This window comes from Microcaecilia unicolor, chromosome 5 (genome assembly GCF_901765095.1).
Source record: "Microcaecilia unicolor chromosome 5, aMicUni1.1, whole genome shotgun sequence".
Taxonomy (NCBI): Eukaryota; Metazoa; Chordata; class Amphibia; order Gymnophiona; family Siphonopidae; genus Microcaecilia; species Microcaecilia unicolor.
Genome location: NC_044035.1, coordinates 342,159,449 through 342,184,047, shown reverse-complemented (window position 1 = coordinate 342,184,047; position 24,599 = coordinate 342,159,449). Strand labels below are relative to the sequence as shown.

The window sequence follows — 24,599 nt, the reverse complement described above, 5'->3', positions numbered from 1 at the left end:
GGGGGGCCAGTGTACTACGAATCCTGGCCCCTCCCATGACCAAATGGCTCGGATTAGGACGTTTTTGAGCTGGGCGTTTTTAGTTTCTATTATCAGTAAAAAAAAAAAAAAACGCCCAGCTCAAAAATGTCCATTTTTTCGAAAATACGGTCTGTCCTGCCTCTTCATGTACCCATTTTCGGACATAGACGCCCATGGAGATAGGCGTTTGCGTTCGATTATGCCCCTCCGTGTGTACGGAAATATTTGTTGTTCGAAACTTCTTATATACTGAAACATCCACTTATCACGTATTCTATGAGAACATCGCTTGCACTTTGAGTCTTGATCCAAACAAAATGTTTGTGACCAGATAGAAATCCTCAGTATGTCACCAAATCTGGTGACATACTGAGGATTTCTATCCGGTCACAAACATTTTGTTTGGATCAAGACTCAAAGGTGCTGGACATGCATTGGGGGGGGGGGGGAGGGAAGGGAGAGAGGCACCTTCTCTCCTCTTTCCTCTACACATTAATTGATTTGCTTGCTTTATTATTATTGTCTATTAGATTGTAAGCTCTTTGAGCAGGGACTGTCTTTCTTCTATGTTTGTGCAGCGCTGCGTATGCTTTGTAGCGCTATATAAATGCTAAATAGTAGTAGTAGTAGTAAAATGAGACCCTAAAATAGCTGCGTACGACTGGTAGCGCTATAGAAATTATTTATAGTAGTAGTAGTAGCATGGCATGGTAAAATGACCTAACTGCTATATATTTTTCGGCTACTTCCAAGCCCTTAGCCACAGAGGACTGTCCTCTGTGAGTAACGACAAGGGAGTGCCAGGCTGCAGGTAATTCTATACTGACTCCTTTACCTGTTAGAGTGCTAGACCAAACCCAACTAAGTAGGGAACTAGATAAGGATAAATGATCAGAATGAGAGATAGGTTTTTATTCTAAGGTTTATGACTTACCAAAGGTAATTCATACAAAGCGGATTATAAGAATATAGGCATATTCTTAGGGAGGTCCATGGGACAGAGTGACCGGGTGGTCTGACGTGTCCTGGAATTCTCCATTTGCGTATGAGCTGTCAGTTTCTTAAATACCCTTTTGGCTACCATTAATTTCAATTAGCCTCCAAAACATGTTTACGCTTAATTTTCCAGATGGCCGTTACCACACCCCTCGCCGCAGGTTTCACAAATTCCACCAAAAAGCCCCTGTTCCTCTTTCCACACCTGGCCTCTGACGTACGTCTAAAACCACTTCTCGTTTTTTTTTTGTTACATTTGTACCCCACGCTTTCCCACTCATGGCAGGCTCAATGCGGCTTAAATGGGGCAATGGAGGGTTAAGTGACTTGCCCAGAGTCACAAGGAGCTGCCTGTGCCTGAAGTGGGAATCCAACTCACTTTCTCAGTTCCCCAGGACCAAAGTCCACCACCCTAACCACTAGGCCACTCCTCCGCTGTTGCTACTATTTGAGATTCTACATGGAATGTTGCTATTCCACTAGCTTGTACACACAAACCAGGACTTATAGCCACCAACTTCAAGAGAGTGCTGTAAAACAGTTTACACCAGTATAATATTATAGAAATATTTTTTATGTGTATAGAGTACCCTCAGATATTCACCACTATAACTGCAGTCAATAATGCTGCTACAAAGTGGCATAGCATTTCTTTCATCAGGTAACTCTAACAAATTTTTTGGGGAGAGCAACATATGCTCATTTTATATGCTTCCCAATCACCTCAGTGCTATAAAATCACTTATTACTTTTAAAATTGTATATACTAGGTGAAAACTGTGCACTTATCTCTTAAGTTCTTGCCTTCCAGGCAGAACTATCGTGCCTTGCTGAAACATTCGTCAGTTGCCTTCCCCTGAAACCGCCCGACTCCGCGGGGTTTCAATCACTTTCCTCAGGGACAAGGGTTAAGGCTGCATAAATCTTTTCTTCCTCCTTGTTTTCTTCTCTCAAGCAATCCACAAGACAAAGCCCACTAGCAGCATTCCATGTAGAAGTCGGCCCTTGCAGATCACCAATGTGGCCGCGCAGGCTTCTGCTTCTGTGAGTCTGACGCAGGACGTCAGACTCACAGAAACAGAAGCCTGCGCAGCCTTCTACATGGAATGTTGCTAGTGGAATAGCAACATTCCATGTAGAATCTCCAATAGTAGCAACATTCCATGTAGAATCTCCAATAGTATCTATTTTATTTTTGTTACATTTGTACCCTGCGCTTTCCCACTCATGGCAGGCTCAATGCGGCTTACATGGGGCAATGGAGGGTTAAAGTGACTTGCCCAGAGTCACAAGGAGCTGCCTGTGCCTGAAGTGGGAATCGAACTCAGTTCCTCAGTTCCCCAGGTTTTAGGCCTGCACCTGGTATTTTGCATCTTGTTTGCCCATTCTTTGCCAACCCCTAGTTTCAGTAACTATAACTGTCACAAACATGTTGTTGCAATCAGCCATAGTTTCTTCAGATATATATACTTTTTTTTTTAAATTTCTTTATTGAGGCCTGCTGATTAAGATCAAGCCTTCCTTGGCCTGTCTTTTTCAAAGGCAAAGCAGCACCTATTTTCTACACTGCAAGGGTGCGTAGAGGTGAGCAGAGCATGGGCAACCCATGAGCATATCACGAAGAAGCATGCACAACTCACAGAATACCACCAGTTGTGCACATTGCATGGTGCCAATTTACACAAGCCACTGACCTGTCATAAGTGAGCACACCAACGCAGCCTTGGCACTAAGTATGCGCCATTGTGGCACCAAGGTATAAATTGCCCTCCTAGTCTAATAAAACCAGATTACGATTTAGTACAGATGAAACATACCTCGGTTTTCATCGATAATCCGTCCGAAAACAATCGACGAAATCCAAAACCGATGAAAACCGAGGCAATTATTTCCATATGAATAAAAAAAGCACAAAAACACTGGAAAGCAATGGAATTGTTTGGCTAGACGCGCGGGGTGATGCTCACACAACCAGAAACAACGCCACACTAAGCAGCAGAACGCGTTTTCACAAAATTAGCTGCGAGATCACATATAGGCACGCCAACGAAATCCGAGACAAATTTTTTGCGGAAAAAATCAACGAAAACCGAAACTGACGATAACTGAAGTCAACGAAAACCGAGGTATTACTGTCTATATAAAAAAAAATCTTATAATGTCCAGAAATCTAGCTGTACGGACGAGCTGAAGCAAACAACCATGTATTTTCCACTTATTAAATATTTCTAAATCTGCCAGTATTTATTTATTTATTTATTATCTCATTTGTACCCCACATTTTCCCACCTGCGTCGGGCTCAATGTGGCTTACAGCGCACCGCAGAGGCAGACGCCAATGCAGTAAAATTAAGCTAATACAACAGGAAGCCTACATAAGTAATAATGGGGAGGATGGGGAAGGGACGGAAGGAGCAGGGAAACCAGGAGAGAGGAGGGAAGGGTGGATGCGTCCAAAATTGTCACTAGATTGATGTGTATCAAGCAGAGGAGACACATGCGGAGTCCTTGGGATAAGCTTTTCCAAATAACAGGGTCTAAAGCGATTTCCTGAAATTTAGATGGTTGGAAATGGTTTTCATAGCACTGCCTCATCTATCTGCATCAAATAAAACAGTTTTTTTTCATGTCGTCTTGTTCCGTTTAACTCACCGCCCAGGCTGCAGATGTTAATAAGCCTTCCTTGAGCTTTCCGCAGTAATGGGATGAATGTTTTTGAAACTTCCACAGCCCCAAAGAAATTTACTTCCATGCACTGCTTATACATTTTCATGGGAAGCAATTCTCCGTCCACCACATATCCAAGCACCCCAGCATTGTTGATAAAGCCCCACAATCCTGCAGGGGATAAAGACGTCAAGGTTAGTTACTGCAGCAACCGTAATTGATTTGTTTACCAATTGCAGCTGGTAGACATAAGCAAAACAACATTTACTGTCTCTGATAACACTACTAAAATAGTTTAGAATTCTCCACAGTGTTTTCTGTACACGTTGTTCCAGGTAAACATTTTCTATGGATTATTTTCCCTTCCATAAAGCAGTGGCCTAGCTACGTGGGGCCTGAGGGGGCCCGGGCCCCCATAGATTTGGCCCTGGCCCCCTGCCGACGATCCCCTTGAACCCTCCCCCTCCCGCCACCAACCCTTAAGGCATCAGAAACAGCTGATCATAACCAGGAAGTTCCTTGAACGAAGGAGCTACTCCGGCGCTGAAAAAAAGACTCTCTTTGGCTGGCCCGGCCAGCAAACAAGGTATGGGCTGCGGCGGCGGGGCGGGCGGTGACGGCGGGGGAGGGTTGGTGGCGGGAGAGGGTTCAAGGGGATCATCGACAGGGAGGTCCAATGTGGCAGCGGGGCGGGCGGCGACGGCGGGGGAGTGTTGGTGGCAGGAGGGGGTTCAAGGGGATCGTCGGCAGGGGGTCCAATGCGGCGGCGGGGCGGGCGGCAACGGCGGGGGAGGGTTGGTGGCGGGAAGGGGGTTTCAAGGGGATGGTGGCTGGGGGGGCGGCTAAACAGTGCCCCCCACCTCGGGCTGTGGCCCCCGCTCCCGGCGAGGTCTGGCTACGCCCCTGCCATAAAGTATAAAAAAATTCAAGTATTGTACAAACGCTACATCAAACTGTGTGAGAAAATTGATCCAGAGGCTTTCCGCATCTTTTCTGTTCTGATTTTGACTTAGGTGAAGCCCCCACTGAATATACTCATTTGCAACCTGTAGCATCTGAGTTTGGGTTATGTGGCCCATCCCAGTAAGAAGTGACTTCTGTTGATGTAGGAACCTTTATCTGCAACCTGTCAGTTATCGGTTTCTGATTTCATACAACTCCAACTCAGGTCACTATCCTCAACTGAGGGCTACAACCTGGGGCAATGAAGGGATTGTGAACTGCCCAAGGTCAGAAAGGGCTGAAGTGGGAACTGATCCCAGGTTGCTAGGATCAAAGCCTGCTGCATTAACCATTAGGCTACTCCTCTCCCAAAAAGGATTATGGGTGTTGCCTCTGCTGATTCCTTCACTCCACCTGACTGAGGGTGAACAATGCTGCAGGCAGGAACTGCACCCATGTACGTCCACATACTAAGAACATAAGAATAGTAATGATCAAGCAATACCACCTTAAACCTATCTCGAATAGGGTCTCTCTACAGTCGAAGACTAAATGTATGTTACAACTAACGCAACCTTCATGCAACACCTTAATGTATCCTTCTTTACTATGTATGTATGCACATGGTATATATATATATATATATATATATATATATATATACCATGATTAGTTCCATATATGCTATGTACCATGTATGTTACCATGTATGTATGCACCTTAATGTAACACCATTTGTAATTCTGCTAACCGGAAATGATGACCACCATTACGGCAAATGTAAGCCACATTGAGCCTGCAAATTGGTGGGAAAATGTGGGATACAAATGCTACTACTACTAATAATAATACTGAGTTAGACCAATGGTCCATCTAGCCCAGTATCCTGTTTCTAACAGTGATCAATCCAGGCCACAAGTACCTAGCAGAAACTACTGAGTCACCAGACTGGTCCTATATTTATTTTTAAATACTTGCTTGTCAGTAGTATGTATTTAATTATTTGATGGGTACTGCACATTTTCCCTTTTTTATTTTTATTTTTTTACAAAAGCTTAGTCAAGATCGGGAGGCGGGGCTGGTGGTTGGGAGGCGGGGATAGTGCTGGGCAGACTTATACGGTCTGTGCCAGAGCCGGTGGTGGGCAGCGGGACTGGTGGTTGGGAGGCAGGGATAGTGCTGGACAGACTTGTACGGTCTGTGCCAGAGCCGGTGGTTGGGAGGCAGGGCTGGTGGTTGGGAGGTGAGGATAGTGCTGGGCAGACTTATACGGTCTGTGCCCTGAAGAGCACAGGTACAAATCAAAGTAGGGTATACACAAAAAGCAGCAAATATGAGTTATCTTGTTGGGCAGACTGGATGGACCGTGCAGGTCTTTTTCTGCCGTCATCTACTATGTTACTATCCACCTTATAATTGAAAGAGAAAAACGCCTAGATTTCGACCCAAATCAGGAGATAGACGTTTATCTCACAAAAACAAATAAATCGGTATAATGGAAAGCCGATTTTGGACGTTTTCAACTGCACTCCATCGCGGAAGCGTACAAAGTTGACGGGGGTGTGTCAGAGGCGTGGCGAAGGTGGAACTGGGGCGTGGTCATCGGCTGAGGAGAGATGGGTGCCTTTCGCCGATAATGGAAAAAAAGTATGCGTTTGTAGCTAGAATTTAGGGCACTTTTCCTGGACCCTGTTTTTTCACGAATAAGGCCCCAAAAAGTACCCTAAATGACCAGATTACCCCCAGAGGGAATCGGGGATGACCTCCCCTGACTCCCCCAGTGGTCACTAACCCCCTCCCACCACAAAAAATGATGTTTCACAACTTTTTATTTTCACCCTCAAATGTCATACCCACCTCCCTGGCAGCAGTATGCAGGTCCCTGGAGCAGTTGTTAGGGGATGCAGTGGACTTCAGGCAGGTGGACCCAGGCCCATCCCCCCCTACCTGTTACAATTGTTCTGCTTAATGCTTAGTCGTCCAACTCCCCCAAACCCACTGTACCCACATGTAGGTGCCCCCCTTCACCCCTTAGGGCTATAGTAATGGTGTGGGCAGTGGGTTTTAAGGGGGATTTGGGGGCTCAATACACAAGGGAAGGGTGCTATGCACCTGGGAGCTCTTTTACCTTTTTTTTTGTTTTTGTAAAAGTGCCCCCTAGGGTGCCCAGTTGGTGTCCTGGCATGTGAGGGGGACCAGTGCACTACGACTCCTGGCCCCTCCCACGAACAAATGCCTTGCATTTATTCGTTTTTGAGCTGGGCGCTTTCATTTTCCATTATCACTGAAAAACAAAAACGCCCAGCTCACAAATTGTCGAATAAAACATGGACGTCTATTTTTTTCGAAAATACAGTTCGGTCCGCCCCTTCACGGACCTGTTCTCGGAGATAAATGCCCATGGAGATAGACGTTTTCATTCAATTATGCCCCTCTATGTTACTTTGTTTCAGAGGGTTTCATGCCACATGGTACAAAAAGGCAGACAGTGAATTCTACCAAAAATAATGAGGTTGATTTGCCCTTTTTACCATCAGAAATTAAAAAAAAAGAGAGAGAGAGATGAATAGCAGCTTTTTAAACAAACTGGCAAATAAAATGTTTGCTATTCACACTCAGACCAGTGAGGATTTGGATTTGGCTCACACCTTTTTTCAGGGATAGCTCAATTTGAGTTACATTCAGGTATTTTCCTGTCCCTGGAGGACTTACAATTTGCTTGTCCCTGAAGCAATAGAAGAGGGTTAAGTGACTTCCCAACATCACAAGGAGCAAATCTTAAAGCTTTGGTTATTGCATAAGTACATAAGTAATGCCACACTAGGAAAAGACCAAGGGTCCATCGAGCCCAGCATCCTGTCCACGACAGCGGCCAATCCAGGCCAAGGGCACCTGGCAAGCTTCCCAAACGTACAAACATTCTATACAATCAAGCCATTGTGACATCACTAATGAGGTTGGCTCTTATTGGTGGAATGAGCCACTATGACATCATAATAGGTTAAATCACTGCTCTATGTAATAAAGGTGAGCCAAGTAGAGGACATAAGTACATAAGTAATGCCACACTGGGAAAAGACCAAGGGTCCATCGAGCCCAGCATCCTGTCCACGACAGCGGCCAATCCAGGCCAAGGGCACCTGGCAAGCTTCCCAAACATACAAACATTCTATACAATCAAGCCATTGTGACATCACTAATGAGGTTGGCTCTTATTGGTGGAATGAGCCACTATGACATCACAATAGGTTAAATCACTGCTCTATGTAATAAAAGTGAGCCAAGTAGAGGACATAAGTACATAAGTAATGCCACACTGGGAAAAGACCAAGGGTCCATCGAGCCCAGCATCCTGTCCACGACAGCGGCCAATCCAGGCCAGGGGCACCTGGCGAGCTTCCCAAACGTACAAACATTCTATACAATCAAGCCATTGTGACATCACTAATGAGGTTGGCTCTTATTGGTGGAATGAGCCACTATGACATCACAATAGGTTAAATCACTGCTCTATGTAATAAAAGTGAGCCAAGTAGAGGACATAAGTACATAAGTAATGCCACACTGGGAAAAGACCAAGGGTCCATCGAGCCCAGCATCCTGTCCACGACAGCGGCCAATCCAGGCCAAGGGCACCTGGCAAACATTCTATACATGTTATTCCCGGAATTGTGGATTTTTCCCAAGTCCATGTAGTAGCGGTTTATGGACTTGTCCTTTAGGAAACCGTCCAACCCCTTTTTAATACACTATTTGAGTACAGGGAAGGACTGAAGAGAAGTCAGTGGAGCACTGTTTACTGTCAACGGGCGTTTGATGTCAAGGACCCAGAATTGGAACGGAAATATAGGAGTAAATGAAACTGTCTCTTGCCAGGTAAGTGTAGTGGGTCACCACTTAGGGGGTGGTCCTTCTATATAAAAAAATCCATGCTTGCTGGGATCTCCTACTTAGAATTGGATTACAGATTTCGTTTTGTGAGTTTGGGGCACGTTTTCTCATAGACATTGATTGTCTTCACTTGAAAGGGGTTGGTTTTTTTTTTTTGAGGAACCAATGATTTTTCTCTGTAGCGGAAGTTTTTTTTCATTGGTTCGTTTTTTACCCTATTAATTTTATGTAGACCAATGATAAAAAATCTGCTCCAAATACAGTTGAGATGCACCCAATACGGGAGCAATTATTCATAAAAGAATTGTCTCACTAGGAAGCTTTGAGGTCCTCCATTTTGATAAATGTAATTTGATAATTGAACTGTGAGAGAAACGGCCCAAGCACAAACTGGTTTTTGAACTTGTAGATTTGTATTTTTTACCAGTTTGTCCTCTTATTAAGTAATTTAAGAAATAATTTCTTACATCTCTCCTGATTCTATTCGCTCTGAGTCTCATATTATAACCTCATCTAATATAATAATTCGCACCTCCAACGTTCTGAAGCTGACTCCATGGCAGCGTGGCAGTGAAGCCGTGTAGGATTTGTAGTCGCCCTGCCCTCGAGGGAACTCTGTATAGTTGCCAGCCCCCATGCCTCCCTCCCTCTCTCTCTCTCTGCCCTCCAAGCACGACCTGTCCTCCGGCAGCCCCTCGCCTTCCTAAGTGCTGGCTGTATTTTAAAAATTCTTACCTTGGGATGCGGCACCCACAGTGAAGGCGAGCGGCGTTTCAAACTGCCTTCGCATGTGTCTCAGCTCTGCCTCTGGTCCCACCCTTCCGGAAACAGGAAATGAGGGCGGGACCAGAGGCATAGCTGAGACACATGCGAAGGCAGTCTGAAGCGCCGCTCGCCTTCACTGTGGACGCCGCACCCCAAGGTAAGAATTTTTAAAATACAACCAGCACTTAGGAAGGCGAGAGGCTGCCAGAGGACAGGTCGTGCTTGTAGAACAGAGAGAGAGAGGGAGGGAAGCGCGGGGGCGTGGACCTCGGAAGGAGGGAGGGAGGGGGCGTCCTGCAAGTCGAAAGGGAGGGGAGGTCCTGCAAGTTGAAGGGGAGGGGAGGGGGTCCTGGAACTAAAAGGGGAGGGGGGCCTGGAACTTGGAGGGCACAAGGAGAGAGAGAGAGATAGGGAGGGGGCCTGGAACTCAGAGGGGAGAGAGATGGAGGGAGGGGGGCCCTGGATATGGGTGGATGGAGGAGAGGCCAGGGAAGAATGCAGAGTTGATGCACATGTAGGGGGGGAGGGCAAGGGACAGAGGAGAATTGCTACACCACGATGGATGTTGGGGCATCTCTTAAAAGGTAATTTGGACATGGGTCTAGATGGCATTGTGACTTGGAGAGTATGGAGATGGTTTTGGTGACTTCTTCGGTGGTCAGGGGGGTGAAGTTAGACCAAAATTGGTCAGCTGGTATTTCATCTATACTGGGATGAAGTTCGTCAAGAAATGAGTCTGCAGTGATGTTGCCTTGAGAAATTGATTTGCGAAGATTAGTGATTTTGTCACTAAAGTATTTTGCTAATTGGTCAGCCGAAGGACGGTTTGATGGTGAGGTTGTCACTGGATCTGTGTTTAAAAGATCTATATTAATAATTCTCACCTCCAATTCTGAAGCTCACATTGTGGCAGGGAACCACTGAAGCCCTGCACTGCTGTACCCTGTCAGCACCACTCACTCTCACTCATACACCCGCCCTCAGCCACGCCCCCTAGCCACGCCCCTTCCGGATATAATTCGCTACCTCAACGTTCTATTGAGGCCCCAAGCTCCAGCCACTTCCGTGAAGGGTTCGTGGATTCATGGTGGTGAAGCCTCTCCATGGTAGTGACACCCTCGTGTCCAACGTTATGATGTCGCGGCCGGAGCGATTTTCAAGATGGTGACGAACAGGAACGTGATGACGTCGCTGATGTCGCAATTTTCTGGAACGCGAATGGCGCCGAACAGGAATGTCAGGACGCTGCGCCCGCACCGATTTTCACCAACGCGACGAAACAAAGATGGCGCCCAACACCGGCGCAACACAAATGCACAAAACCGCTTCGGGGGCGACGCAGCCAGCCACACACACTGAACGTCGGACGGTGCGAGGGACGGATGACAACGTGGATGCAACACCTCACAGGTTTCCTCTTCTGTCCCTGTATGCCGATGACGGGAGAGGGAGGGGGAGGGGAAGGGAACCTTGCTAGCGCCCGTTTCATTTCTTACAGAAACGGGCATTTATTGCTAGTTTTTTATAAGTTGGGATTGTTTTTTAATATCAGTGCCAAATGTAGTAATTTTTTGTGTGTAATAGTCTTTTTTGGCACGTTTAATGGCATATTTATAGGTTCTTTGAGATTGCTTCCAGGAGTTAAAGGTAAGGCTATCTTTAGTCTTTCTCCAAGCTTTTTCAAGTTTCCTGGTTAGAGATTTTAGGTCTTTCAGAGAATCGTTAAACCAAGGTGATGATTGGAGAGTAGTGGTGCTATTTTATCAAGAACCATCTTGCATCTGTTATCCCATAAAGTGAGGAAGAGATCAGAATTTGGTTGATTAGATCAATTGTTTGCATAGATGCATTTCCAGAATCTTTCGCTATCAATTCAACCTCTGGTGAGGAATGTTTTAGGGTCATGAGGTTTGGATTGACCTTTCTGGCACCATTGTATGGTGAGGGATGCTTTGTAGTGATCGTACCAAGGAGTAGAAGACCACCTGGATCCTGCAGTACTTCCCCCCCCCCCCCCCCCCAGAAGGGCTGCATACTTCTGGATCTAGCAATAGGTCTCTATAGTAGGGTAGGGTCCACCTGGATCTAGCTCTATTTCTCACCAAAAGGGCTGCATACACCTGGATCCAGCAATAAGTCTAGGCTAGGGCTATTCAGCTTGTAGAAGAGATGGCTGAGGGGAGACATGATAGAGGTATATAAAATAATGAGTGGAGTGGAACAGGTGGATGTGAAGCGTCTGTTCACGCTTTCCAAAAATACTAGGACTAGGGGGCATGCGATGAAACTACAGTGTAGTAAATTTAAAACAAATCGGAGAAAATTTTTCTTCACCCAACGTATAATTAAACTCTGGAATTTGTTGCCGGAGAAAGTGGTGAAGGCGGTTAGCTTAGCAGAGTTTAAAAAGGGGTAGGACGGTTTCCTAAAGGACAAGTCCATAAACCGCTACTAAATGGACTTGGGAAAAATCCACAATTCCAGGAATAACATGTATAGAATGTTTGTACGTTTGGGAAGCTTGCCAGGTGCCCTTGGCCTGGATTGGCCAAGTCGTGGACAGGATGCTGGGCTCGATGGACCCTTGGTCTTTTCCCAGTATGGCATTACTTATGTACTTATGTACTTATGATGGAGGGAGCAGGGGAGAGATGCTGCACATGGATGGATGAAGGGGGCAGGGCACAGAGGACGTTTGGTGCATATGGATGAATGCAGGGGAGAGAGCATAATTAGTGCACACGGGACACACACTACTCTCTCACTCACACAGACACACACACATTCTGTCTCTCAATCACACACTCTCTGTCTCTCTGACACACACTCTCTCTCACACATACTCTCTGACACATACTCATTCCCTTTACTCTATCTATATAATTTCACACCCTGGAATGGAACATGATGCGAGTAACATACAAACTCCACAGCTAGTCTTCATTTTTGTAGGTATTAGCTACCTGCTGACAGCGCACTTCTGACTTGTCAGAGGAAGGCTGCGCTGAATCCACCAGTTGGGACTGAGTTTGGCTTGGAGGGTCCAAGAGAGATGGAAACGAACAGCTGAGAAGGAACTGCTGAAGTGGTCTGATGTGGAATCTGGCCCATGGAAGAATGTCCAAGGTAGAGGTCATTACATTCAGAGCTTGAACGTATTCCCAGACCCCGGGACATGGTAGGGAAAGAAGAACCTGACTTGGGTGTGAATCTTTTGTTGATGAGCAACAGGAAGAAATGTCTTCCCAAATCCTATGTCGAATATCACTCCCAGATACTCCAAGATTTGTGTTGGAAACAACTGACTCTTGGTGAAATTGAATACCAATCCCAAGGACTGAAGAAGAGTAGCTACCTTGGATGAAACTTGCAGACTCTGTTGATAGAAAGAGTCACAAATCAGTCAATCGTCGAGGTATGGATGAACCTGTAAACCATCCTTGGGAAGGCAGGGTGCCACAACTACCACGGCCTTGAAAAAATGTCCTTGGTGACATGGATAGGCTGAATGGCATGACATAAATTGATAATGTTCTCCAAGGATTGCAAGATGAAATGGGAACATGAAAGTACGCTTCCTTGAAATCCAGGGAGGTTAGAAACTCTAAAGAACACTAACTCTAGCTAATATCATTCAAAAAAGCTGTGCTTTATATTATCATTTGGAGAAAAGCCCTCAGAAACCAGAGGCAAATTACCAATGGTTTGGAACGCTATTACATGATATAGACATGCAAGTAAATAGCGCTTGATTTCTATCACTGGGCTATAAAAACTCCAAAAAGATTTAAAAAAAATTTTTTTATGCTTTTAAAGATTAACCAAAATTTACTTCAATTGGCAAACTTGTTGACTATTGCTCTCAGCAATAAATGTGAACGCAGCATCAAAAAACTGCACTTCGCTTAATTTTCGTGTTGTTAATCCAGCACTGTCACTTTTGCGTTCAACGGGGGCCACCGTTTCACCCCATGTAGAATCTCCAATAGTATCTGTTTTATTTTTGTTACATTTGAACCCTGCGCTTTCCCACTCATGGCAGGCTCAATGCGGCTTACATGGGGCAATGGAGGGTTAAGTGACTTGCCCAGAGTCACAAGGAGCTGCCTGTGCCTGAAGTGGGAATCGAACTCAGTTCCTCAGTTCCCTAGGACCAAAGTCCACCACCCTAACCACTAGGCCACTCCTCCACTGTTGCTACTATTTGAGATTCTACATGGAATGTTGCTACATTCCATGTAGAAGTCTGCCCTTGCAGATCACCAGTGTGGCCGTGCAGGCTTCTGCAAGTCTGACGTCCTGCAGGACATCAGACTCACAGAAACAGAAGCCTGCGCAGCCTTCTACATGGAATGTTGCTAGTGGAATAGCAACATTCCATGTAGAATCTCCAACAGTAGCAACATTCCATGTAGAATCTCCAATAGTATCTATTTTATTTTTGTTACATTTGTACCCTGCGCTTTCCCACTCACAGCAGGCTCAATGCAGCTTACATGGGGCAATGGAGAGTTAAGTGACTTGCCCAGAGTCACAAGGAGCTGCCTGTGCCAGGAATTGAACTCAGCTCCTCAGGACCAAAGTCCACCACCCTAACCACTAGGCCACTCCTCCACTCTGTTCTCCTTTGCAGAAATGTCTTTACGGAACCTCTCTCCATGTTCGTCACGTACGTGTCCCAAATTGGGTGGGAAAACGTCAAGATGGGAATGTAAGAAATGCATTTTCAATGACATTCGGCAGCCAAGTTGTAGCACAAGTGCATCCCAAGCATTAATATTATAAGTGAATAGGCTTTGCATGTATAACTTAAAATCTAGACGTGTCAGGCAAATTCGGAGTTCATATTTGGAATCGGCGGGTTCAATTTAGTATAAATCACTTGTTTTTCTCTCAGTAGCAAAATCATTGTTGCGTTGTGCAATTTGCCTCTGGTTTCTGAGGGCTTTTCTCCAAATGATAAAATAAAGCACAGCTTTTTTTGAATGATATTAACTACAGTTTGTGTTCTTTACTATTAGATTACCTTTGTGAGCTCTAGCAGATACTGCAGTTTGTTTGTTCGTAGGTTAGAAACTGTCCCTGCTGGACTGAAACTATTAAAGACTGTAATGTTCCCATTGTGAAATGTTGAACTTTTAACACTCTGTTGACTCTTCTGAAGTCCAAACCCAGGTGGAAGGAATTCTCCTTCTTTAGAACTGCACAGTAAATGGAATAACTTCCCGTTCTCCTCTCTCATCTCTCCCTACATTCCTCCCCGTGAACTCCGCTCTCTGAACAAATCTCTCTTGTCGTCCCCTTTCTCCTCCACCGCTAACTCCAGACTTCGTCGTTCCTTTTATCTTGCGGCACCTTATGCCTGGAACCGTCTTCCCGAATCCATACGTCTAGCTCCATCTTTACCTGTTTTTAAATCTATGCTGAAAACCCACCTTTTCACTACTGCCTTTGTCTCCTACCCCTACTCATTTGCCCTCCTCCTCCCCTGTTCTTCTTTACCCTGTAATTCCCTTGCCCATAATGTCTTGTCTGTCTGTTTTGCCTAGATTGTAAGCTCTTTGAGCAGGGACTGTCTCTCTATGTCAAATGTTCAGCGCTGCGTGCGTCTGGTAGCGCTATATAAATGCTATTAGTAGTAGTAGTTCTTCAGTTGCAACTGGGGACAGTCTCTACTGAAGAAGCATTTGCAAGGTGGCTTAAACTGCTCGACATTTGGGCTAGAGCTTGCATGGAGGTTCTAAGAAAAAGTCCGCAATGGAATAGGAGAACTCCAGTTTGTAACCCTGCTTTAGTATTTCCAAGATATACTGGTCTGAGGTCATTTTGGTCCACTCATAGAAACTGCAGAGGTGTCCTGCTATTATGAAACCCGAGGAGTGAACCAAGACCTCATCATTGGGAGGTGTGGGAGGCATTGGTAGACCTAGAGCTTGAAGCCGAGTTCTTTCTGTCAGCACGAAAGAAGCCTTATCTTTGTTGAAATGGGAACCCTGAAAGTTAGATTTGCCTGGTCTGTAGCACTTGGCCTCACGAAACCTCAGATGAGACTGAGAGGATTTAAACGTCTTGAGCATGGTACTCTGTAAGAACGACTTCTGACATCTCAGTGATGCTTTTTCTTGGTATGTTTGAGGCTGTTCTATAGATTTATGGAGTTCTTTTCTATTGCATTTTTATTTTAATTGTACACCGCTGTGATCAATGAAGTTTTAATAAACTATAACTATAATCTTTAAGTTTGTCCTCTGGCAATCTCTGAGACTTGGAGTTCCCTGGGTCTTTAACCAACTTGTCTAGATCTTCTCCAAACAAAAGTTTAGCTCTAAAAGGTAGCATGCTAAATGTGACTTAGAAGCTACATCAGCTGACCAATGCCTAAGCCAGAGCTATCTTCTTGTTCAGAGTGAAAATAATTGTCAGGTGTGGCTGTGCAGTAGAACTAGTTGGCATGGCTGTCTGTACCATTGTGCACAATTAATGACAAGCTGCAGTAGGACTTGAACCAGCAACCTCTGGATCTGTGTGCTCATTCTCACCTGGATGCTTTAACCATTAAGCTATTCTACATTGAAGTAGCTTTCTAATACCACCAATACAATGAAAAGGTACAAAAGTGCAATAGAAGCATGTAACCACACTAGGACATATAGTTAGTGGTGCCACTGATACTGTGGTGGCTGGAGCTGGTATGCAAATGTTTTGGCCAGTGTCAGTGGGCAATACCAGAGAGAAGAGCTGCTGTGGAAAAACAACACAGCTAACCTTTAGCACTGTAGCGTAGTGTTAGCTGCCCCAGCCATGCAATGAACTGCTTGTGAAGGTAAGCAGTATAGGAGAGTAAAATATGCCATATTCTGTAACTTGGAAAGGATTTTTGCCATTTTGTTACATTGCTAAAGTGTTTTTTTTAATGACTAATGATAATGAGGAGCCTTCTATGTTTATGAAGGCTTTTCCTTACAAGTAGGTTTGTTTCCAGTTTAATCAAGTCTTTTTTCTCCACTTTTTCGTTGTTTATAATTTATATGACATCCTTTGAGATAAGATTGTAGAAGCTTTTTGGGGTTTATGAGAGTAAAATATGCCCCATTTGAAATAGAGGTGAGCTCCACAGCTTCTAATATGATGCACAAACCAGCTTTGAACATGTGACCTTCAGGTTGAAAACCAGCCACCTTCCAGAATAAACTATTCAGCTTTTCAAAGCAATGTAAACTAGAGAGCTGCACGGAAATGGGGTTAGTGGAAATGGGGTTAGTGGAAATGGATCCAAGTCCTGCAGGGTTCCCATGAAAGTGCAGGCAAGCCTTCCCTTCCACCCTCCTCCCCCCGCCCCCCGCCCCCTGCCCCGCCTCAGGGCACTATCCCAGAGTGTACCTCAATACACTCTGGTGGTCTAGTGGCCTCTTCGGGGCAGGAAAGATCCCCACTCTTTCCTACCCGCTGCCGCTGATCTGCTAACTCTAGACTCCGTTCCTTTTATCTTGCTGCACCATATGCCTGGAACAGACTTCCTGAGCTGGTACGTCAAGCTCCATCTCTGGCTGTCTTCAAATCTAGGCTAAAAGCCCACCTTTTTGATGCTGCTTTTAACTCCTTAACCCCTATTCACTTGTTCAGTACCCATGTTTGTTTTATCATTCCCACTTTAGCAGTTCCCTTATCCCTTATTTGTCCTGTTTAGATTGCAAGGTCTGTCGAGCAGGGACTGTCTCTTCATGTTCAAGTGTGCAGCGCAGTGCTGTGTACGTCTAATAGTGCTATAGAAATGATAAGTAGTAGTAGTGTTTGGGATTCCGGAATCTTGCTACTCTTTGGGATTCTGCAGAGAATGTTGCTACTCTTTGGGATTCCGCACGGAATCTTGCTACTCTTTGTACTTATCCCTTATTTGTTCTGTTTGTCTGTCCTAATTAGATTGTAAGCCCTGTCAAGCAGGGACTGTCTCTTCATGTTCAAGTGTACAGCACTGCGTACATCTAGTAGCGCTATAGAAATGATAAGTAGTAGTAGCGTTTGGGATTCTGGAATCTTGCTACTCTTTGAGATTCTGCACAGAATGTTGCTACCCTTTGGGATTCCGGAATCTTGCTACCCTTTGGGATTCGCACAGAATGTTGTTACTCTTTGGGATTCTGCACAGAATGTTGCTACTCTTTGGGATTCTGCACGGAATCTTGCTACTCTTTGTACTTATCTCTTATTTGTTCTGTTTGTCTGTCCTAATTAGATTGTAAGCCCTGTCAAGCAGGGACTGTCTCTTCATGTTCAAGTGTACAGCGATGCGTAAGTCTAATAGCACTATAGTGCTCACTGACACCACTATATCAAAATGGCTGTTGAAACTTCAAGCGGTGGCTTTCCAAGACTTCCCCTCCCCCTCCCACCCAGATGACATCACTGCACACGAAGCTGCCCCTCCCAAGTACCTCCCCCTGTCCCCAAAGAACCTCCCATGTACTTGCCCCCCACTGTGAAGAACCTCCCCCCCATGACATTCTCCCCACTCCAAGGACCCCTAGGTGCCTGAAGGAGCAGGGGCAAATGGGGATCGCCCCTGCTCCATATTCACTAGACATCAGGGAATAAGAAGATGGACTGGGAGGGTGGGGGGGTCTAAGAAGTAGTGGGGGCAGCTCCTCATGGTGAGCACCAGTCTCTTTAAGAAGCAGCCCAAAAGTATCAGGCCATGGCTTTGAAGCAGTGGCGTAGTGAGGGTGGCTGACACCCGCGGCGGGTCGCCGCTGCGCACCCCCCCCCCCCCAGGGTACAGCACGGTGCACCCCCCCCCTCGGTGCGTGCCTCCCCGGAGTGCATTATTACCACTGGCGCTCCGCCCCGCCGAGTGCATGTCGTCGCTGGGAGCTGCGTCGTCTCCGTTGGTTCCCTGCTCTCTCTGTCCCGGAACAGGAAGTAACCTGTTCCGGGGCAGAGAGAGCAGGCGGACCGCCTCCCCCCCCCTCCCCCCGCTTCCTACGCCACTGCTTTGAAGTCCAATGCTCCCAGGTGAAACAATAATGCTGCTTGCAAGGATGATCACAAGTTGTATTATTATTATTAGCATTTGCATAGCGCTACCAGATGCACGCAGCGCTGAATACCTGACACAGAGAGACAGTCCCTGCTCGATAGATCTTACAATCTAAAAATACAGACAGACAAGACAATTAAGGGCGAGGGAAGTACTGGGTGAGAAGGAACAAGGATAGGGGAATTGAGTAGTGGTTAGGAGCCAAAACATTCCATCTAGAATCTCCAATAGTAGCAACATTCCGTGTAGAATCTCCAACAGTAGCCAACATTCCGTGTTCCACTGCACTAACCACTAGGCTACTCCTCCACTAGCAACATTCCCTGTAGAAGCCTGCCCTTGCAGATGAGCAACGCGGCCGCGCAGGCTTCTGTTTCTGTGAGTCTGACGTCCTGCACGTACGTGCACGTACGTGCAGGACATCAGACTCACAGAAACAGAAGCCTGCGCGGCCGCGTTGCTCATCTGCAAGGGCAGGCTTCTACATGGAATGTTATTATTATTAACATTTGCATAGCACTACCAGATGCCTGCAGCGCTGAACACCTGACACAGAGAGACAGTCCCTGCTCGATAGAGCTTACAATCTAAAAAATACAGACAGACAAGACAATTAAGGGCGAGGAAAGTACTGGGTGAGAAGGAACAAGGATAGGGGAATTGAGTAGTGGTTAGGAGCCAAAAGCAGTGGTGAAAAGGTGGGTTTTCAGCATAGATTTGAAAACAGGTAGAGATGGAGCTAGATGTACAGGCTCAGGAAGCTTATTCCAGGCATAAGGTGCCGCGAGGGAAAAGGAACGCAGCCTGGAATTAGCAGTGGAGGAGAAGGGGGACGACAAGAGAGATTTGTCCAGCGAGCGGAGTTTACGGGGAGGAATGTAGGGAGAGATGAAAGAGGAGACGTAATGGGGGGTAATTATTCTCGTACAGCAAGAGTCGGGAACCTGCGGGAATAAGCTACCGCCAGTTGGTGACGCCGTTGCTAAACTAAGGAGCGGCAAAAATCTGACTTTTACCGTACCTCGATAACTTTGCCTCTAAGACGGAAATGTGCACTCAATTCTAGAAATGCTTGTGGTCAGAAATTCAGAATCATTTTCAAATTATCATCAGTTATTTGAGGGGAATCAGCTAAATAAAGCACATTGCCAAGTACCCATTCCTTAGCAAATGTTAGAGTGGTATATAGAACTCAATATTTTATTCCCTTCCCGTTCACTTTTACACACTTACTGAGACCAGTTGCAACATGGCATTTCACAAATGTATGTGGATTGGCTAGATTCTTGAAACCAGCCTGAGTGGAATGCACAGGAAGCTGAGCCAAATCTGAGCCGTGAAACTATCCGCTAGTAACTTTTACAAAGCGTACAGAACAGGGGCGTATCTGGACTCTGGCAGTAGGGGGGGCCAGAGCCAGAGGGAGGGGGCACATTTTAGCCCCCCCCCCCCGGCGCCACCGATCCCCCCCCCACCATTTCCGGACCCCCCCCCCCCGCCACTGCTAGACCCCCCCCCTCGCCACCCCCTCCCGCCGCCGCCAACCCTCCCCCGCTGCTGTCACTTACCTTTGCTGGCGGGGGACCCCAACCCCCCGCCAGCCGAGGTCCTCTCTTCCATGCTGGCTGCGCCGCTGCAAGTTGCAACGCTTCCTGTTCTTCTGAGTCTGACGTCCTGCACGTACAACGCGCAGGACGTCAGACTGAATTCCAAATTCTGAGTCTGACGTTCTGCACGTTGTACGTGCAGGACGTCAGACTCAGAAGAACAGGAAGCGTTGCAACTTGCATCCTGCACAGAAGAGAGGACTTCGGCTGGTGGGGGCTTGGGGTCCCCCGCCAGCAAAGATCGGCGACGGGTTGGTGGCGGGCGGGAGGGAGGGGGAGGTGGAGAGGGTCTGTGGTAGGGGGGTCCAGGGCGAAATCTGCGGGGGCCCAGGCCCCTGTGGCCCCACGCAGATACGCCCCTGGTACAGTATGGTATCCATTGATGGTGTGTATGAGACTAAAGGGAGAAAATAATCTTATTTTTACAGTGTTTTTTTTTTCCTCCATTGGGACACCTTGCCTTACGGGCTAATAGCTTATCCAAATTAAACTGAACCCATGAGCCAAGGAACAAGCTCATCCAGTGAGGCCAACCCAAGCAATCTCCAATTTGCATGTACTAATAATTATCAGAATCATACAAGTACCCTTATTACGTAGAACTGCCTTCACTTCCTCATATGCTTCCTTTATCTGCGCAGAGTTAGTTACATCCAGTTGCAGAAGTGAAAGTCTCTGTGAGCAGCTGCTTTTCAATGCCGCAGCCCCTTGTCCATCCTTACTTAAAACTCCAGCAAAGACATCGAAGCCTAACGTATCCAGGTATCTTGCCAGTGCGTATCCAATGCCAGAGTCACACCCTATGCAATGAGAGAAAGAGTACAACTTGTGAACAGTAAATGCAGGATGCAGAAATGGCCCAACCCATCAGATTGTTACATCGTCCCAAAGCAACATCAAATAATAAGCAATAGTTTTTTAAAAAAAAATCCATATATAGTAACATTAATTAGCATTTTAATCCTGTACACTCTGTCATTGTTTAAGTAATAATAACTGCCAGGGTGGAAGTTAATGGATGTTAATGCCGTGTGAAAGCAATTGAAGGCACACACACATTTCAAGCAGGGTCCTTAATTAGTCAACAAGGGTAAATATGAGGTGTCATCTTTATTAGAAAAATAGCAATTGGCATCCTTCCTAGAAACTATTACTGTGTAACCAGGTGCTCTCCGTAAAGCAAAGTAAAGCAAAGTTACTTACCTATAGTGGGTGTTCTCTGAGGAGAGCAGGAATACATTCTCATACGTGGATGATGTCATCCACACGGCCTGGTGCAGACACTGCCAGAGTGCACTGTCACTTTAAAACCGTGAGGAAGTGCCCCCACCCCACATGCGTGGGTGCCTTCCTACCCAACGCTCGAGCACGGGACCAGCAGTATTATAATGCTAAAGATAAGAAGACAACTCCAAGAGGAGGCGGGAGGAACGAGAGAATATTGGGCTCATTTTCGAAAGAGAAGGGCGCCCATCTTTTGACAAAAAAAATCGGGAGATGGGCGTCCTTCTCCCAGTGTCGCCCGAATCGGCATAATCGAAAGCCGATTTTGGGTGCCCTCGACTGCCTTCCATCACAGGGACGGCCAAAGTTCCCGGGGGCGTGTCGGAAGCGTAGCGAAGGCGGGACTGGGGCATGCTTAACACATGGGCATCCTCGGCCGATAAAGGAAAAAAGAAGGGCGTCCCTGACGAACACTTGGCCGATTTTACTTGGTCCTTTTTTTTTTTTTACGACCAAGCCACAAAAATGTGCCCTAAATGACCAGATGACCACCGGAGGGAATAAGGGATGACCTCCCCTTACTCCCAAAGTGGTCACTAACACCCTCCCACCCTAAAAAAAAAAAAAGTATCTTTTACAGCCTCTATGCCAGCCTCAAATATCATACCCAGCTCCATCACAGCAGTATGCAGGTCCCTGGAGCAGTTTTAGTGGGTAATGCAGTGCACTTCAGGCAGGCGGACCAAGTCCCATCCCCCCCCCCCCCCCCCCACCTGTTAAACTTGTGGTTGTAAATGTGATCCCTCCAAAACCCACCACAAACCCACTGTACCCACATCTAAGTGCCCCCCTTCATCCCTAAAGGCTATGGTAGTGGTGTGCAGTTGTGGGGAGTAGGGTTTGGGGGGGCTCAGCACACAAGGTAAGGGAGCTATGCACCTGGGAGCTTTTTCTGAAGTCCACTGCAGTGCCCCCTAGGGTGCCCGGTTGGTGCCCTGGCATGTCAGGGGGACCAGTGCACTACGAATGCTGGCTCCTCCCACGATCAAAGGGCTTGGATTTGGTCGTTTCCGAGATGGGCGTCCTCAGTTTCCATTATCGCCGAAAATCGGGGATGACCATCTCTAGGGACAACCATCTCTAAGGTCGACCTAAATGTGGAGATTTGGGCGTCCCCGACCGTATTATCGAAATGAAAGATGGCCGCCCATCTTGTTTCGATAATACGGGTTTCCCCGTCCCTTCGCGGGGACGTCCTGCCCTCAGGAAAACCGTTCGATTATGCCCCTCCACATGACTGCTGTCCTTGGAGAACATCTGCTACAGGTAAGAAACTTTGCTTTCTCCGAGGACAACCCTTTTGATGCTGCCCTGACCTGGCAGAAAGTTTCTCATGCTAAATGCACTTAAACTTTTTTTTGTGCATAGCTGCGGAGGTATTAATGACTGCACTTAAATGTGGTCTGTGCTAACGGTTTCAGTGTCCATGCTGAAACCATTAATAAATTCCGCTCACGTGTGTGCAAATCCAGCGCTAACCCACTTTTAGCACTGGCGTTAATTTTGAGCATTGGCTTGGCTTCTTAGACTAACACCCTGCCCTGCACTTTTCAACACCTTTTCTATACTCTGTATCCCCCTCCCCCATTTATCTTCATGTACATTTATCCACCTTCCAAACTATACTTCTTGCATCTAATAAAGTGGACTTTGGTCCTTAAAAGTTCATGCCTCAATAAATTAGTTAGTCTATAAGAAACAGTCCTGCCTCTGCCATTAAAGCTAAAAAAAAACAAACAGAATAATGCATTTCCTTTGTTTATAGCCCATTAATATCCTTTTGGAATCTAAGTGGGTTACAGAATTGTCACATATAAAATTCAAATTAAAACACTGAATGATTGCTCAAAAAATTATGGTTTTCAAAACCTTCCTAAATAATGTATAATCCATTATTGCACAATGTTGTAAGAAAAGTGAATTACACAGTTTAGTTGACAAATAACTAAAAAATTAAAAATCATTTTTTGCCAGCCTCTATGCCAGCCTGAAATGTCATACCCAGCTCCCTGACAGCAGTATGCAGGTCCCTGGAGCAGTTTTTAGTGGGTGCAGTGCACTTCAGGCAGGTGGACCCAGGCCCATCCCCCCCTACCGGTTACACTTGTGGTGGTAAATGGGAGCCCTCCAACCCCCCCCCCCCAAAAAAAAACCCCATTGTACCCACATGTAGGTGCCCCCCTTCACCCCTTAGGGCTATGGTAGTGTTTTACAGTTATGGGTAGTGGGTTTTGGGGGGATTTGGGGGGCTCAGCACCCAAGGTAAGGGAGGTATGCACCTGGGAGCTATTTTTGAAGTCCACTGCAGTGCCCCCTAGGGTGCCCGGTTGGTGTCCTGGCATGTCAGGGGGACCAGTGCACTACAAATGCTGGCTCCTCCCACGACCAAATGCCTTGGATTTGGCCAGGTTTGAGATGGCCGGCATCGGTTTCCATTATCGGCGAAAACCGATGCCTGTCGTCTCAAACCCAGTCATCTCTGGCATTTGGCCGGCCCCAACCGTATTATCGAAACGAAAGATGGCCAGCCATCTTTTTCGATAATACAGTTCGGGACTGCTTTTTGCGGCGCCGGCCACATAGATGGCCGGCGCCGTTCTATTATGCCCCTCCACATCGACAAACTCACCTTTATCCCCATGTTTATTCATCTTTCATAGTAACATAGTAACATAGTAGATGACGGCACGGTCCATCCAGTCTGCCCAACAAGATAACTCATGTGTGCTACTTTTGTGTATACCCTACTTTGATTTGTACCTGTGCTCTTCAGGGCACAGACCGTATAAGTCTGCCCAGCACTAGCCCCGCCTCCCAACCACCGGCTCTGGCATAGACCGTATAAGTCTGCCCAGCACTATCCCCGCCTCCCACCACCGGCTCTGGCACAGACTGTATAAGTCTGCCCAGCGCTATCCCTGCCTCCCAACCTCCAGTCCCGCCTCCCACCACTGGCTCTGGCACAGACCGTATAAGTCTGCCCCGCACTATCCCCGCCTCCCAACCTCCAGCCCCGCCTCCCACTACCGGCTCTGCTATCCAAGGGAAGAAATGTTGTAGATTGGAGAAGCAAGATTTCCCTTGACTAAATCCATGTTGGCTTTCAGGCTTATTTTCGAAAGAGAAGGACATCCATCTTTCGCCACAAATCACAAGATGGGTGTCCTTCTCACAGGGTCGCCCAAATCGGTATAATGGAAAGCCAATTTTGGGCATCTCCAATTGCTTTCCGTCGCGGGGACAAGCAAAGTTCCCAGGGGCGTTCAGTGTAGCAAAGGCGGGACTTGGCGTGCCTAACACATGGGTGTCCTCGACCCATAATGGGAAAAAAAAGGGCATCCATGACGAACACTTGGACGACTTTACCTGGTCCTTTTTTTCTTATGACCAAG

At 46.6% G+C, this 24,599-nt stretch overlaps 1 protein-coding gene across 2 annotated transcripts in view; it reads right to left on the bottom strand.

The window, feature by feature from the left end:
• The window catches only part of HSD17B2 (hydroxysteroid 17-beta dehydrogenase 2), an 86,139-nt gene that overhangs the window by 24,789 nt on the left and 36,751 nt on the right, over nucleotides 1-24,599 (bottom strand). For both annotated transcript variants that reach the window (XM_030202659.1, XM_030202660.1), the window contains exons 2-3: nucleotides 20,511-20,723; nucleotides 3,670-3,855 (exon numbers count right to left, since the gene is read on the bottom strand). In XM_030202659.1, the coding sequence (XP_030058519.1) occupies nucleotides 3,670-3,855; nucleotides 20,511-20,723 (399 nt within the window). The remainder of the gene's footprint in view (nucleotides 1-3,669; nucleotides 3,856-20,510; nucleotides 20,724-24,599) is intronic.